The 18,022-nt window shown below is 45.1% G+C and overlaps 1 protein-coding gene across 4 annotated transcripts in view; it reads left to right on the top strand.

Annotated features, from left to right (window-relative positions):
* The window catches only part of LOC124001481 (disheveled-associated activator of morphogenesis 1-like), an 85,496-nt gene that overhangs the window by 30,306 nt on the left and 37,168 nt on the right, over positions 1-18,022 (top strand). For all 4 annotated transcript variants that reach the window (XM_046308286.1, XM_046308287.1, XM_046308288.1 and 1 more), the window contains exon 2: positions 14,069-14,307. In XM_046308286.1, the coding sequence (XP_046164242.1) occupies positions 14,125-14,307 (183 nt within the window). In that variant the 5' untranslated portion in view covers positions 14,069-14,124. The remainder of the gene's footprint in view (positions 1-14,068; positions 14,308-18,022) is intronic.

Genomic DNA, 18,022 nt, shown 5'->3' with positions numbered 1-18,022 from the left:
TCACACTTTCTCTGTCTTGCAGTCCTCCTATGCTGCTGCTCATAGTGCAGTGAGTTTGTATTAGTGGTTATCAAGGCCAGTTGCCCAATACCAGATTAAGCCTATTCATGGACTAAACTGCTTGGTCAATGGCGACTCAATCAGTCCCTTGAAAGTGCTTGTTAGAACAGGAATACACTTAATCTGGGTCCAGGAAACCCGGCCCATACTGCAAGTGAACAATGCTCCAATCAGTCAGATATAAACATAACATAATCAGAAATGGGAGCAGAGGAGTGTCTGTATGTGTCTGCTTTTATCAGAAGCCCTAACTCAGGGCAATGGCAGAGAGAGCAAGTGAGTCATCTTTTAGTGTTGTGTGTACAGCAATCAGAAGTTTGACGCGGCTGAGCACTGGAGAGAATATCAAACTGTCCTGCCTGTCAGGAGACTGATAAAGATCACGAACATCCTGCGATTGTTCAGGACTTTTAATTGCCAGATGTTCTTAGATGTGTGCGTGTCGTTGGAAGAAAAAAATGAAATGTTTTTTTTTTTTTGCAGAGGGGTTACAGTGCAACTCATGGCCCTGTATCCAATATGACATCTGTACCCAATATGTGTAAACAGCTCTAGCTACGAAGAATCCAATAATTACTTCTTGAACACGTTGAGCGTATCTGGTTTTGCTTTAAGGGCAACAATCAGCCTGGTATGTTGTCTAAGTACACTTTGGGATCTCGAGATCACTTAATTTGATTCTGCACATCGTGAGTTGTATTTGTTCAAACATTGTTTTAGGGTTTGCCTCATCCCAGTGCTACGCAATTATAGCCTAGTAATACTCGTTGTTATTGGCATTGTTAGTTAGATGCCTGTCATAGGAATCAGCAATACCAGTCAAACTACAAGACACAATTCCACTTCAACTCAGTCAATTTCCCTTAATTGTTTGAATTTCAATGGAATTGATCCCAACCCTAATTTGAATGACTGTCAGCTCAGTAGCTGTGTGTTTTTCAGCTGGTACAGCGTAATCAGAAGGGCTGTTACAGTAGGAAAATGTGTGGGTGTGAATGAGCGAGTCTATGACAATCAACCAGTGGCACTGCACACATCCTGTTTTCTCCTGCTGACTCACCTTTGGTACAACAATCAGAACAGATGTGGCTTCCGAAGCTCAGTGTCTCAGAGGGAGGGAGGCACGTTGGTGTATCAGCAGTGTTGTGAATTGGGGATTATGAATTCATGGATGTGTAATGTATGGGACTGTGTGTTGGATCATGGAGGATCATGAGTAAATTGAATTCATGTATAGCTCAGACATGCAAACATAAAGGCTATACACCCCCCACTCATGATAATCTCCCAAAATGCTCTCTGATTGCCTCTTTTGGATGTATAGTATACCATATATGTCATATATCACGGATAAACAGGAAATAGGATACGAATGAGACTGCTAATAAAAGTAACTGCATCAGTTAGTATTGCTATCAGCATACTGACTATTACAAGCTGCTCTTTGAAATGGAAGATATTAAAAATCCCCATCCCTCAAAGTTTTCCAGTCGGACTCTTTGTGCTTAGTCTTTAATAAAAGTAAGGAGAAAAGAAAGGAATGAGAAAGAGAAAGGAGAGGAAAAACTCAGTGTTTATTGATGGCTGTGCTTCAAAGAGTATCGCTTCCCTGACGTTGTCCTGTGTGTGTGTCTTTCCTGAAGCTGACCTGGGTAAGAGGTGGGAATGGTTTCTCCAAAGGGCTCTGATCCAGGTCTTAGTACAGCTCTTTTGCAGTACCTGCCCTCCTTTTAGTTTTCCTCTTTAGTTCCCTGGAACAGAACATCTCCCTTTCTAAAGATGGATCGTGTAAAGTTCACAAGGACATCATCTGCTGTTGTAGGAACCGACAGATTCACTGGAGTCCAGCACATGTGGAAAACACTCAGTTTGCGTCCCAAATGGCATCCTACTCCCTATATACTAGGGGCCCTGGTATAAAAAAAAGGTAGTGCAGTAAAAAGGGTGCCATTTGGGACTCACTCTCTGTGCTGTTGATGGTAGTCCATTCAGGAAGGACAAGGTTGCACATAAATAAACAGACCGCTTCATGTGTTTTTAAAATGACTGCCGGGGAGGGAGACTTATTTTAATTTGATTTCCTGGAGAGACATCTTGGTTTTATGTCATGTTTAGGTTAGGCATCTCTAGATGATGTGTGTTTGTTTTATACTTTGTCGGCAATTGTTTTTATTGCCATATAATGTTCAAACTATCTGCCTTTTGTACGCTGTTGATTCAGTGATGAAACAATTAAATTAGTGAATATTATACATATCATATCTTACAATATCCTATACTAGCAAATATACAACATACTGTATATAGGCCTACTTGCTGCAAAGAGTGGTCATTCACCTTTCTAGTCTTGTTTGGTCTGTTCACATTTGTCCATACCTAAGAAAATGGTAAAGTTTTTCTCTAATAGGCTACTCTAAGACTTCAATGGTGTGGATTGTATGAGTTATGTGTGTTCCACAATCACATTATTTAGCTTAGTTACACAACCACAGGATTTAGCCTAGCTACACAACCACAGGATTTAGCCTAGCTACTCAACCACAAGATTTAGCCTAGCTACTCAACCACAGGATTTAGCCTAGCTACACAACCACAGGATTTAGCCTAGCTACACAACCACAGGATTTAGCCTAGCTACACAACCACAGGATTTAGCCTAGCTACTCAACCACAAGATTTAGCCTAGCTACTCAACCACAGGATTTAGCCTAGCTACTCAACCACAGGATTTAGCCTAGCTAATGTACAGATCCACAGGATTTAGCACATCCACACATTCTTAGTTCAAGACAAGCCTCTTTATAGTAACTGAAGATGTTGAATGATGATGTTTGCTTAGTGCTTTGTGGAAGGTCAGAGTAGTGCTTCCTTGGGAGTTTTGGAAGCTGATCTTTCTCGCTCTGGCCTTGTGTAAATCGACCTCTCGGAGGAGAAACACTGAGAGCATCTAACCTTGTGTAAATGATTCACTGAGATTTTTGTGAATGAACCCAAAACAGAGTAGACTTCCCTTAGTCTGACCTTAGCAGACAGTGTGGTCCCCAGTGAGGTTATCACAGACTGCTGGGTTTCACTTTCCTCTCCTGCGGTTGTTAGATTGGCTTCTCAGGCCAGTCCTGGTTTCTGTTAGCTAACCCCAGGACCTCATTTACAAGTTAATATTCATGGAACTTTTCAGTTTAGCACAATTCTGAGGTGATATTGTTTTCTTTTGCTTTTCTCCTTTCATTTAGATTCTTAATCTTACTCTCTCAACAAGAGTTGAGTCTCTGGTTCCTGCTTAATCAAAGCTCATAGATACGAGTCGCATGATTTACACTCATAATATCCACATCTCTCCCTCTTCAAAGACTAACATACTGCCATTTGTCTTACTGGCCCAGTTCTGGATCTTATAAATCACTTTGCTTAAACTCAGGTTCAATCTGTGACTTTGCTGTGAAATGCTTACTTACAAGCCCTTTCCCAACAATGCAAAGTTAAAAGGTAAGAAATGTAGCAAATAAAAATAGTAAGAGAAAAGACAACAACGAGGCGATATAAAAGTAGTACTGGTACCAAGTCAATGTATGGGGTAGTAGAAGTAATATGTACAAGTAGGTATGGGTTAAGGTAACTAGGCAATCAGGATAGATCAAAAACAGAGTAGCAGCAGCGTATGTGAAGAGTGTAGAAGTGTGTGTGTGTGTCTTGCCTGCTGCTAGTACGTGAACATGAAACCACAGTGAGTTGAGCTGAGAAGCAGCGGGTCTTCCCAGTCAGTGCACTAATCCCCACAGTGCCCGTGTTTGGATATAAATCCTGGTCCTGTTGTGTAGGGTCACTGAGAGGGATGCAGCAGGCTGAGGCCCCGCAGCATAATATTGCTTCCTCTCTGTCTCTCTCTCTCTCTCTCTCTCTCTCTCTCTCTCTCTCTCTCTCTCTCTCTCTCTCTGTGTGTGTTGTATAATCATCAAAAGCCACTGTAGCTAGGCCTCTAAACCAATCTGAGGATTGTGAGGGGAGACATGTTCTGGTCCGTGTGATGAGGTAGCTATCTACCCATATATTTTAAAGCGGGTATGTTTGCTTTTATCTAATTCACTGAATGAATCAGACACCTGCCGTTTTAACTGTCCCCACCAATAAATCCACTATAATGGAGAATTTCAATAAGCATTTTTCTACGACTGGCCATGCTTTCCACCTGGCTACCCCTACCCCGGTCAACAGTCCTGCACTCCCCACAGCAACTCGCCCAAGCCTCCCCATTCCTCCTTCACCTACATCCAGATAGCTGATGTTCTGTAAGAGCTGCAAACCCCTACAAATCAGCCAGGCTAGACAATCTGGGCCCTCTCGTTCTAAAATGATCTGACGAAATTGTTGCAACCCCTATCACTTGCCTGTTCAACCGCTTTCATATCGTCTGACATTCCTAAAAATTGGAAAGCTGCCGCGGTCATCCACCTCTTCAAAGGGAGAGACAATCTAGACCCAAACTGCTACAGACCTATATCTATCCTACCCTGCCTTTCTAAGGTCTTCGAAAGCCAAGTTAACAAACAGATTACAGACAATTTTGAATCCTACCGTACCTTCTCCGAGCTGGTCATGGGTGCACCTCAGCCATGCTCAAGGTCCTAAATTATATCATAACCGCCATTGATAAGAGACATTACTATGCAGCCGTATTCATCGACCTGGCCAAGGCTTTCGACTCTGTCAATCACCACATTCTTATTGGCAGACTCAACAGCCTTGGTTTCTCAAATGATTGCCTCGCCTGGTTCATCAACTACTTCTCAGATTGAGTTCAGTATGTCAAATCGGAGGGCCTGTTATCCGGATCGCTGGCAGTCTCTATGGGGGTGCCACAGGGTTAAATTTTCTTCTCTGTATGGATCAATGATGTCGCTCTTGCTGCTGGTGATTCTCTGATCCACCTCTACGCAGACAACACCATTCTGTATACTTCTGGCCCTTCTTTGGACACTGTGTTAACTAACTTCCAGACGAGCTTCAATGCCATACAACTCTCATTCCGGGGCCTCCAACTGTTCTTAAATAGAAGTAAAACTAAATGTATGCTCTTCAACCGATCACTGCCCGCACCTGCCCGCCCGTCCAGCATCACTACTCTGGACGGCTCCGACTTAGAATATGTGGATAACTAGAAATACCTAGGTGGATAACTAGAAATACCTAGGTGTCTGGTTTAGACTGTACACTCTCCTTCCGGACTCACATTAAGCATCTCCAATCCAAAATTCAATCTAGAATCGGCTTCCTATTTCGCAACAAAGCATCCTTCACTCATGCTGCCATACATATTCTCGTAAAACTGACCATCCTACCGATCCTTAACTTCGGCAATGTCATTTATAAAATAGCCTCCAACACTCTACTCATCAAATTGGATGCAGTCTACCCATATACTACCCACCACTGCGACCTGTATGCGATAAGTTGGCTGGCCCTCGCTTCATACTCTTCGCCAAACCCACTGGATCCAAGTCATCTACAAGTCTCTGCTAGGTAAAGTCCCGCCTTATCTCAGCTCACTGGTCACCATAGCAGCACCCACTCGTAGCACATGCTCCAGCAGGTATATCTCACTGGTCACCCCTAAAGCTAATTCCTACTTTGGCCGCTTTTCCTTCCAGTTCTCTGCTGCCAATGACTGGAAGGAACTGCAAAAATCACTGAAGCTGGAGACTCATATCTCCCTCACTCGCTTTAAGCACTAGCTGTCATAGCAGCTCACAAATCACTGCACCTGTACATAGCCCATCTGTAAACAGCCCATCCAACTACCTCATCCCCATACTGTATTTATTTATCTTGCTCCTTTGCACCCTAGTATCTCTACTTGCACATTCATCTTCTGCACATCTACCATTTCAGTGTTTAATTGCTATATTGTAATTACTTCGCCGCCATGGCCTATTCATTGCCTTAGCTCCCTTATCTTACCTCCTTTGCACTCACTCTATATAGACTTTTCTTTTTTTCTACTGTATTATTGACTGTATGTTTTGTTCCACGTGTAACTCTGTGTTGTTGTATGTGTCAAACTGCTATGCTTTATCTTGGCCAGGTCGCAGTTGCAAATGAGAACTTGTTCTTAACTAGCCTACCTAGTTAAATAAAGGTGAAATAAAATAAATAAAAGAACAATCTGTAGTGTTGCACTGTGTTTTCTCTATACAGTAGACAATAACCCAGTAATGGCTCTCTCCCATTGACATACAGGACTCTCTGTCTCTTTATTTGTAGTCCTTAGATGTCTAGTTGTATAACAGTACATTTAGGCCTCAGTTGTGGTTAGTGTCGTTAAGGTGAGGGAGAACACATTTTTTTTCTTAATGAGCATGGCCTTATTTCTATTAGAGCATGTTGGATGACGCTCATTCATATTCCATTCACCCAGGTCAATGTAACAAAGATAGGTTTAGGCTACTACATGATACTAACATTTTTCTTATACCCAACCTGAGGTTGCTATAACCTAGCCTATGAATGAAAGTTTACAGCGTAGGTGACCACAGGTCGAGAGACATTTGAGGTGAGACATTGACATTCAATACCGCCTTGCACACTCTTGCCTGCATCTAGCTGATATAGGGTGTAATCATTAGTCCGAAGTTGCAAACAAGAGTTTCTATTGGAAAAATTCAGGTATGTGTTTATCCCCGTTTTGTTCTGTTTACTTCAGTTTTAAGAAATGTTTTTTTTTTTAACAGAATCGGCGGAATGAATACACCCCTGATCACGCGTAAACAGAGTTCACTCTCGTAACAGCCACGTTGTATTCATTCTCTTCCCTTCATGTGTGTACTTCAAAGCACAACCCAGCTGTATGTGACCAGGAGAAAAAACCTTTCCAAGCCAAACCGCTACATACATCGTTATCACCATAGTAACTAAAGTAACGTCAAAGTCAGCATTGTTAATAGAGCTAACACATTAGTAAACTTGCTACAATCATGCAGTAATGTTATTGTACAGTCAGTAAGCAGTTACACCGACGGGCCATGATGGCAATAAATTAGTAGTACCAAAAGCTTATCTTTCAGTGTTGTGTTGGAAACTCAGCTAGCTAACATAGCATCCCTCTGTTTGAGCAGGGTGTTTCAGTAGGCTAAACTACCTGGCTGCATTTGCTAGCTCAGTAAGTGAAACTGAAAGTTAACTTTTTTGGGGGCGAAGAAATGTATTTGTATTGTCTTTCTCTCTCACTTTGAGTCAACTACTCACCACATTTTATACACTGCAGTGCTAGATGGCTGTAGCTGATGCTTTCTGTACTAGATGAATTCTCTGGTCCTTTGATTGGTTGGTCAACATCAGTTCATGCTTCGAGCTCTGATAGGCTGGAGGATGTCCTCTGAGGCTGGAGGACGTCCTCTGAAATATATAATTTCAAGTCTATGGAAGGGGGTGAGACTATGGAAGGGGGTGAGAACCACGAGACTCCTAGGTTTTGTATTGAGGTCAATGTACCCAGAGGAGTACAGAAACTAGCTGTCCACCGGCTACATCATGGTGCTACCCTACAGAGTGCTGTTGTGGCTACTGTAGACCTTTGCAAAATAGTGTTTCAATCAGTTATTTGGTGACATGATTATGTTTAGTATAGTTTTTTTCTAAAAAGGATAACTTTAAGTTTGACAATTTTTAGGAAATTCACTGAGGAGGATGGTCCTCCACTGTTAGGCCTGTGTTTTAACTCAGCCACCCACATTTACTTTGAGAACAATGCAGATGCAAAGTTTGGTTGCAGAATGACCGTTTGTGCTATTTGTTCTGTCATTCTGCCCTGTTCAAGTAAATGTGTTTTTGTTAAATTTCCTGTGGAAATTGTTAAGTCATCCTAAACATTTACATTACATTTAAGTCATTTAGCAGACGCTCTTATCCAGAGCGACTTACAAATTGGTGCATTCACCTTATGACATCCAGTGGAACAACCACTTTACAATAGTGCATCTAAATATTTTAAGGGGGGTGAGAAGGATTACTTTATCCTATCCTAGGTATTCCTTAAAGAGGTGGGGTTTCAGGTGTCTCCGGAAGGTGGTGATTGACTCCGCTGTCCTGGCGTCGTGAGGGAGTTTGTTCCACCATTGGGGAGCCAGAGCAGCGAACAGTTTTGACTGAGCTGAGCGGGAACTGTACTTCCTCAGTGGTAGGGAGGCGAGCAGGCCAGAGGTGGATGAACGCAGTGCCCTTATTTGGGTGTAGGGCCTGATCAGAGCCTGGAGGTACTGAGGTGCCGTTCCCCTCACAGCTCCGTAGGCAAGCACCATGGTCTTGTAGCGGATGCGAGCTTCAACTGGAAGCCAGTGGAGAGAGCGGAGGAGCGGGGTGACGTGAGAGAACTTGGGAAGGTTGAACACTAGACGGGCTGCGGCGTTCTGGATGAGTTGTAGGGGTTTAATGGCACAGGCAGGGAGCCCAGCCAACAGCGAGTTGCAGTAATCCAGACGGGAGATGACAAGTGCCTGGATTAGGACCTGCGCCGCTTCCTGTGTGAGGCAGGGTCGTACTCTGCGGATGTTGTAGAGCATGAACCTACAGGAACGGGCCACCGCCTTGATGTTAGTTGAGAACGACAGTTTGTTGTCCAGGATCACGCCAAGGTTCTTAGCGCTCTGGGAGGAGGACACAATGGAGTTGTCAACCGTGATGGCGAGATCATGGAACGGGCAGTCCTTCCCCGGGAGGAAGAGCAGCTCCGTCTTGCCGAAGTTCAGCTTGAGGTGGTGATCCGTCATCCACACTGATATGTCTGCCAGACATGCAGAGATGCGATTCGCCACCTGGTCATCAGAAGGGGGAAAGGAGAAGATTAATTGTGTGTCGTCTGCATAGCAATGATAGGAGAGACCAAGTGAGGTTATGACAGAGCCAAGTGACTTGGTGTATAGCGAGAATAGGAGAGGGCCTAGAACAGAGCCCTGGGGGACACCAGTGGTGAGAGCGCGTGGTGAGGAGACAGATTCTCGCCACGCCACCTGGTAGGAGCGACCTGTCAGGTAGGACGCAATCCAAGCGTGGGCCGCGCCGGAGATGCCCAACTCGGAGAGGGTGGAGAGGAGGATCTGATGGTTCACAGTATCGAAGGCAGCCGATAGGTCTAGAAGGATGAGAGCAGAGGAGAGAGAGTTAGCTTTAGCGGTGCGGAGCGCCTCCGTGATACAGAGAAGAGCAGTCTCAGTTGAATGACTAGTCTTGAAACCTGACTGATTTGGATCAAGAAGGTCATTCTGAGAGAGATAGCGGGAGAGCTGACCAAGGACGGCACGTTCAAGAGTTTTGGAGAGAAAAGAAAGAAGGGATACTGGTCTGTAGTTGTTGACATCGGAGGGATCGAGTGTAGGTTTTTTCAGAAGGGGTGCAACTCTCGCTCTCTTGAAGACGGAAGGGACGTAGCCAGCGGTCAGGGATAAGTTGATGAGCGAGGTGAGGTAAGGGAGAAGGTCTCCGGAAATGGTCTGGAGAAGAGAGGAGGGGATAGGGTCGAGCGGGCAGGTTGTTGGGCGGCCGGCCGTCACAAGACGCGAGATTTCATCTGGAGAGAGAGGGGAGAAAGAGGTCAGAGCACAGGGTAGGGCAGTGTGAGCAGAACCAGCGGTGTTGTTTGACTTAGCAAACGAGGATCGGATGTCGTCGATCTTCTTTTCAAAATGGTTGACGAAGTCATCTGCAGAGAGGGAGGAGGGGGGAGGAGGATTCAGGAGGGAGGAGAATGTGGCAAAGAGCTTCCTAGGGTTAGAGGCAGATGCTTGGAATTTAGAGTGGTAGAAAGTGGCTTTAGCAGCAGAGACAGAGGAGGAAAATGTAGAGAGGAGGGAGTGAAAGGATGCCAGGTCCGCAGGGAGGCGAGTTTTCCTCCATTTCCGCTCGGCCTTCCGGAGCCCTGTTCTGTGAGCTCGCATTGAGTCGTCAAGCCACGGAGCGGGAGGGGAGGACCGAGCCGGCCTGGAAGATAGGGGACATAGAGAGTCAAAGGATGCAGAAAGGGAGGAGAGGAGGGTTGAGGAGGCAGAATCAGGAGATAGGTTGGAGAAGGTTTGAGCAGAGGGAAGAGATGATAGGATGGAAGAGGAGAGAGTAGCGGGGGAGAGAGAGCGAAGGTTGGGACGGCGCGATACCATCCGAGTAGGGGCAGTGTGGGAAGTGTTGGATGAGAGCGAGAGGGAAAAGGATACAAGGTAGTGGTCGGAGACTTGGAGGGGAGTTGCAATGAGGTTAGTGGAAGAACAGCATCTAGTAAAGATGAGGTCGAGCGTATTGCCTGCCTTGTGAGTAGGGGGAAGGTGAGAGGGTGAGGTCAAAAGAGGAGAGGAGTGGAAAGAAGGAGGCAGAGAGGAATGAGTCAAAGGTAGACGTGGGGAGGTTAAAGTCGCCCAGAACTGTGAGAGGTGAGCCGTCCTCAGGAAAGGAGCTTATCAAGGCATCAAGCTCATTGATGAACTCTCCGAGGGTACCTGGAGGGCGATAAATGATAAGGATGTTAAGCTTGAAAGGGCTGGTAACTGTGACAGCATGAAATTCAAAGGAGGCGATAGACAGATGGGTAAGGGGAGAAAGAGAGAATGACCACATGGGAGAGATAAGGATCCCTATGCCACCACCCCGCTGACCAGAAGCTCTCGGGGTGTGCGAGAACACGTGGGCGGACGAAGAGAGAGCAGTAGGAGTAGCAGTGTTATCTGTGGTGATCCATGTTTCTGTCAGTGCCAAGAAGTCGAGGGACTGGAGGGAGGCATAGGCTGAGATGAACTCTGCCTTGTTGGCTGCAGATCGGCAGTTCCAGAGGCTACCGGAGACCTGGAACTCCACGTGGGTCGTGCGCGCTGGGACCACCAGATTAGGGTGGCAGCGGCCACGCGGTGTGGAGCGTTTGTATGGTCTGTGCAGAGAGGAGAGAACAGGGATAGACAGACACATAGTTGACAGGCTACAGAAGAGGCTACGCTAATGCAAGGAGATTGGAATGACAAGTGGACTACACGTCTCGAATGTTCAGAAAGTTAAGCTTACGTAGCAAGAATCTTATTGACTAAAATTATTAAAAATGATACAGTACTGCTGAAGTAGGCTAGCTGGCAGTGGCTGCGTTGTTGACTTTGTAGGCTAGCTGACAGTGGCTGCGTTGTTGACACTACACTAATCAAGTCGTTCCGTTGAGTGTAGTAGTTTCTACAGTGCTGCTATTCGGGGGCTAGCTGGCTAGCTAGCAGTGTTGATTACGTTACGTTGCGTTAAAAGAACGACAATAGCTGGCTAGCTAACCTAGAAAATCGCTCTAGACTACACAATTATCTTTGATACACAGACGGCTATGTAGCTAGCTATGTAGCTAGCTACGATCAAACAAATCAAACCGTTGTGCTGTAATGAAATGAAATGAAAAATGTGATACTACCTGTGGAGCGAAGCGGAATGCGACCGGGTTGTTGAGTGCGGAAGTTCTATTCAGTAGACGTTGGCTAGCTGTTGGCTAGCTAGCAGTGTCTCCTACGTTAAGGACGACAAATAGCTGGCTAGCTAACCTCGGTAAATTAAGATAATCACTCTAAGACTATACGCTCTAAACTACACAATTATCTTGGATACGAAGACAGCAAAGACAACTATGTAGCTAGCTAACACTACACTAATCAAGTCGTTCAGTTGAGTGTAATAGTTTCTACAGTGCTGCTATTCGGTAGACGGTGGACGTTTGCTAGCTGGCTAGCTGCTGGGCAGATAGCAGTGTAGACTACGTTAGGACGACGAATGACTAAATGTCATTAAAAGCTGCATGGTTTGTTTAACTTTGCAATCATTTGGTTTTTGTTTGACATACATTTTTAAAGTGAAACATCTGTTACAGTGGGGCAAAAAAGTATTTAGACAGCCACCAAGTTCTCCCACTTAAAAGATGAGAGAGGCCTGTAATTTTCATCATAGGTACACTTCAACTATGACAGACAAAATGAGAGAAAAAAATCCAGAAAATCACATTGTAGGATTTTTAATATATTTATTTTCAAATTATGGTGGAAAATAAGTATTTGGTCACCTACAAACAAGCAAAATTTCTGGCTCTCACAGACCTGTAACTTCTTCTTTAAGAGGCTCTTCTGTCCTCCACTCGTTACCTGTATTAACCTCTTAAGTCGACCCTCTACTTTTTCGAACATTCTGTTAAAAATCGCGCAACATTTCAGCGCCCTGCTACTCATGCCAGGAATATAGTATATGCATATGATTCGTATGTGTGGATAGCAAACACTCTGACGTTTCTAAAACTGGTTAAATCACGGCTGTGAGTTTAACAGAGCGTGAGTTTCATCGAATAGCGCAGGAAAACCTGATCACTGAAAATGGAAATAAATATCCTTGCGCTTACTTCCAGGAATTGTTCAAAGTGAACCGAATTACATGAGACCGAGGTTTCAGCGCCTACAGCTACCACACGTTGTCTAGAGTCTTGTCATTTGATTCGCAATTGATTCTTGGTCTAACCGGTTCAAGGGAACTCCTTCCCTCCGTTCTCCGACCGGATGTTTTGGTCGAGCTCTCTCGGCCATGTTTTTTTCCAGACGACACCTATAGAAGTTACGTCGCCTCCTGATGAATTTTATCGCTTATTAACGTGTACTAATACCTAAAGTTGCATTACAAAAGTATTTCGAAGTGTTTTGTGAAAGTTTATCGTCGACTTTTTGAATTAAAAAAAAATGACGTTACGTTATGAAACGCTCTTTTTTTTGTTTATCATACAGTCTACAGAGAGCGATATCTAGGATATATATGGACCGATTTAACGAGTGTAGCTTTAATAGCTTTAATTCAATACACTGCATGTGTATTTTAATGAATGTTTGAGTTTTAACTAATACTATTAGCATTTAGCGTAGCACATTTGCATTTCCAGAGCTCTAGATGGGACGCCTGCGTGCCAGGTAGGAGCAAGTGGTTAATGGCACCTGTTTGAACTTGTTATCAGTATAAAAGACACCTGTCCACAACCTCAAACAGTCACAATCCAAACTCCACTATGGCCAAGACCAAAGAGCTGTCAAAGGACACCAGAAACAAAATTGTAGACCTGCACCAGACTGGGAAGACTGAATCTGTAATAGGTAAGCAGCTTGGTTTGAAGAAATCAACTGTGGGAGCAATTATTATTATTAGCTTTGGGGCTGTTTTTCTGCAAAGGGACCAGGACGACTGATCCGTGTAAAGGAAAGAATGAATGGGGCCATGTATCGTGAGATTTTGAGTGAAAACCTCCTTCCATCAGCAAGGGCATTGAAGATGAAACGTGGCTGGGTCTTTCAGCATGACAATGATCCCAAACACACCTCCCGGGCAACGTAGGAGTGGCTTCGTAAGAAGCATTTCAAGGTCCTGGAGATCTCAACCCCATAGAAAATCTTTGGAGGGAGTTGAAAGTCCGTGTTGCCCAGCAACAGCCCCAAAACATCACTGCTCTAGAGGAGATCTGCATGGAGGAACGGGCCAAAATACCAGCAATAGTGTGTGAAAACCTTGTGAAGAGTTACAGAAAACTTTTGACCTCTGTCATTGCCAACAAAGGGTATATAACAAAGTATTGAGATAAACTTTTGTTATTGACCAAATACTTATTTTCCACCATAATTTGCAAATAAATTCATTAAAAATCCTACAATGTGATTTTCTGGATTTTTTTTCTAATTTTGTCTGTCATAGTTGAAGTGTACCTATGATGAAAATTACAGGCCTCTCTAATCATTTTAAGTGGGAGAACCTGCACAATTGGTGGCTGACTAAATACTTTTTTGCCCCACTGTACGTCTCATTCTGTGACCGTGGAATTGCCCATGGCATAGATCATGTGACATACACCATGCTCTGGGAGTGACATAGACCACACCCTCAGGGTTATAATTTACATATATCACACCCTCAGAAGCCAAATTAATAACCTGGTTAAATGACTCCAACCATGTATTCCACTAACAATCTGTTTTGTCTCCTTCTACAGGGAGCCGTGGTGAGAAACGGTAACGTTCCCTAGAAAGGGCCCAAACCCTGGCCGCCATGGCCCCTCGCAAGCGTCCAGGGCGGGGCCTCTCCGATATTTTCTGCTGTTTTAAAGGGAGTGATCACCCGGAGATCACCTACCGCCTTCGCCATGACAGTAACTTCATCCTACAGACCATGGAGCCCTCCCTGCCCATGCCGCTTGAAGAGGAGCTGGATGCCATGTTCTCTGAGCTGGTTGTACGTACTGTTCTTGGGCTGGGCTGGATCCAATGCCATGCTGAATTGCTGTCTCATTCTATTGCTCTACTCTGCTTCTCTCGTCCATTCAAGTGATACTTCGGAATGTTGGCAATGAGGCCCTTTGTCTTGTTAGAGTTGGCTTGAGAAACTACTTCTAGCTTCCTTAATACTGGACACAGAGACATACAAATGGTATCTACCATTTAATCTGACTTTGGGGAAGTAGACAAAATGCCTCATTGCCAAAATCCCAAAGTATCCTTTTAAGAGCTGCTGGTTGGTAGTTGGTTCAGTTCTACTGTATCGATGACTAAAGGGATCTGGCCATTTATGGCTTTCATTTATTACATGATTACACTCGAATCAAAATCTTTCAGGACTGTGAAGTATTTAACTAGCTTAATCATATGTGGGGATACGTGGATGGCCATGTTTGAAGGCGAAGCGGCCAGGTCTGCACTTGCTTTTCTTCTGTGTGATTTGGACTCATAAATACTCACAAAGGGAGGAGCTCGCTTTTGATATATTTCTTCTGAAATACTTTGTTAGCTTGTTTCCAGCATAATCAATGCTTCTTGGCAGCAATATAAAGGCATAGCAGACACTCTTATCAAGAGCGACAATTAGTTTGGTGAGACAACCTCAATAATGTTGTTATCAGCAAAGTCAGTGCTAGTAGGAGAAGACATTACTTTTTTGGGGCGCCTTGGGATTCATTTAAGATACTCTGTGAAGAGGTAGGGTTTCAGACATTCTCGGAAGATTGGCAGGAACTTTGCTGATTTAGAGTCAGGAGGAAGCCATCTTTGGGGTGCCCTGACAGAGCATTTACCTGGCTGAGCGGGAGCTGACCCCCACAGGGGTGCGAGGACCAAGAGACTAGAGATGGCAGAATGGAGTGCTCGGGTTAGGGTGTAGGATTTGAGCATAGCCTGAAGGTATGGAGGGCTAGTTTCCATTGCTATTCCGTAGGCAAACACCATGGTCTTGTAGTGGAGGAGGTGGTGGGCCGACATCTAAGCTGAGATGTCTGCCAGGCACAACGGAGATGCGGGTTGTCACCTGGGTGTCAGAAGGGGGAAAGGTTGAGTAGTTGAGGAAGTAGTTGAGTGTCATTTGCTTAGCAGTGATAGGAGAGATCATGTGACGGAGCCAAGTGGCTTAGTGTATAGAGAAAATAGGGGAGGGCCTGGAACCGGGCCCTGGGGGACACCAGTAGTGAGAGCAGATCCTCTCCACTTTAGCCGGTAGGCGCAACCTACTAGGTAGGATGCAATCCAAGAGTGTGCAGTGCCTGAGATGGTGGAGAGGAGGATATGATGGTTCACAATGTCGAGGGCAGCGGACAAGTATAGGAGGATGAAAACAGAGAGTCAGCTTTGGCGGTGCGGAGAGTCTCCGTGACAGAGGAGAGCAGTCTCAGTTGAGTGAGCCGTCTTGGAGCCTGACTGGTTAGGGTCAAGAAGATCGTTCTGAGAGAGATAGAGAGAGAGTTGGTCAGAGACATCATGCTAAAGTGTTTTGGAAAGAAAAGAAAGATGGGATAACGGTCTGTAGTTTTTGACGTGAGAATGGTTGAGTGTTTGTTTCTTGAGGAAGGGAGCGACTCTGGCCTTCTTGAAGTCCGAGGGGACGCAACCAGTAGTCAGGGATGAGTTGATGAGGGGAAGTGAGTAATGGGAGGTCTCCAGATGTGGTCTGGAGAAGGGAAGAGGGGATGGGGTTGAGCGGGCAGGTTGCCGGGTGGCGGGACATCACAAGTTGCAGGATTCCATCTGGAGAGAGCAGGGAGAAAGAGGTCAAGGCATAGGAAGTTCTGTGAGAGTGGGACCAGTGGACTCAGTAGGCTGAGTGAATTGGGAAGGGACATCGTCAACCTTCTGTTCAAAGTGGTTGACAGTTGTCCGCAGAGAGGTAGGTAGGAGGTGGAGGATTAAGGAGGGAGGAGAAGGTGGAAAAAAGTTTCCTAGGGTTAGAGGCAGAAGCTTGAAATGTAGAGTGATCAAAAGTAGCTTAATAGCGGATACAGAGGAAGAGAAGGTAGAGAGAAGGGATAGGTCCTCCGGAACTTTAGTTTTCCTTTGTTTCAGCTCAGCTGCAGCCCGATTCTGTAAGCTTGCTGTGAGTCACTCAGCCACGGAGCAGGAGGTGAGGGCCAAGAGGAAAGGGGACAGTGAGAGTCATAGGATGCGGAAAGGGAGGTGAGTAGGGTTGAAAAGGCAGAATCAGGAGACAGGAGAGAGAAGGATTTAGCATATGGTAGAGATGATAGGATGGAAGAGGAGAGAGTAACGGGAGAGGGAGAGCAAAGATTGTTATGGTTGAGTGGGTAGGGTTGGAGGGAGGGAGGGAGGGAGGGAGGGAGGGAGGGAGGGAGGGAGGGAGGGAGGGAGGGAGGGAGGGAGGGAGGGAGGGAGGGAGAAATTGTGATCAGAGACTTGGAGGGGGGTTGCAATAATAGTGTTTCAGATGAAGGAAACTTCAGAAAACTCAGAGGCCAATGCTTCCTCTTTATATGGTCATCACAGGGTCAACAAAGGCCCAGTGCTCATGCCTCTATAGGGATAGAGAATAGCTTCTTCCTAGTGCTCATCCTAATAATCCCAAGCTCTCTGTTATCCCCTTATTACTCTCACTATTGATCCATTAAAGGGTTAGCTACCATGAGTGAGACACGTTCATCCTCATTTAGCTCTGCAGACTCCATTGAGAAGGGGGCCAGTGAGTGTTCGTGCAGGCATTGGCTACCAGTTCATGATGGTGCCTGTCCTTGTCCCTACCCAGCAGCAGCAGCCGCCAGCAGTACAGTCTGGCCCTTCAACTTGCAGGGCTTCCACGCGCTCTGCCGACTGAGTCAGTTGTCCCAGGCACTGGCCAAACAAGACTCCTACATAGAATCCATTTGCAGCCATTGTGTCCTGATTGGACCTCTCACAATGGGCCAAAACAGAGATGTCAAACAGTATCAGCCTAAACTCCAGCATGGTAAACACCCCAGCTCTATGCCTCTGGATGAGGGAAATTTGGCTTGGGTCATATTGAGTAGGCACGAAACGGAAGAAAACTGTCAAACGTGGAGGTGCCTTAATAGACGAGGGGATGTTGCCAACCATCCACTTAGTTCATATTTGAAAGAAGAAGAGTAATACAGGATACATAGAGAGAGCTGTGTTTTGTTATTTTCTTTTAAGTAATTTATATTACTTCAAAGGTCAGCCGAAAAATGATTTAGGAAGCTGTCTCGTTATCTCTAAGTTATTTCAGTCCTCCATTCCTTCCGTCTGTCCAGTGATGTAGTGGTGCTTTGAAAAGTGAGTACTTCCTGTCTTATTTATTTAAGAAACAGTTACATACACTCTGAATGCCCTAAAATGATGAATTCCATATTGGTCTTTCCCAGTCAGGCCAACCCAAGCTGTACTGTGCAAGTATGCTAATAGTAGTTCTACTATTGAAACAGGTTTTCGCTCTCAAAGTAACATAACAATGCTTAAACCACATCGCGAGACTACTTTGATTTTTTGAGAGTAGTTACCCTTTTAATTCAAGTGCACATGCACCTTGCACGGTGGTTTAGTTAGCAGTGTTTCTGTAGCACATGAGTTTGCAAAACAAATGGTCACTGGATTGATGCAAATCATGATATCATTCTGCCAGGTAGGCATAAGCTACTTTGTAGCTACTTTTTGGGAAAGTCTTTCTATTAGCAGAC

This window comes from Oncorhynchus gorbuscha, linkage group LG17 (assembly GCF_021184085.1).
Source record: "Oncorhynchus gorbuscha isolate QuinsamMale2020 ecotype Even-year linkage group LG17, OgorEven_v1.0, whole genome shotgun sequence".
In the NCBI taxonomy this organism is placed as follows: Eukaryota; Metazoa; Chordata; class Actinopteri; order Salmoniformes; family Salmonidae; genus Oncorhynchus; species Oncorhynchus gorbuscha.
Note: the sequence above shows the minus strand (reverse complement) of the source record. Positions and strands in the feature narration are given on the sequence as shown.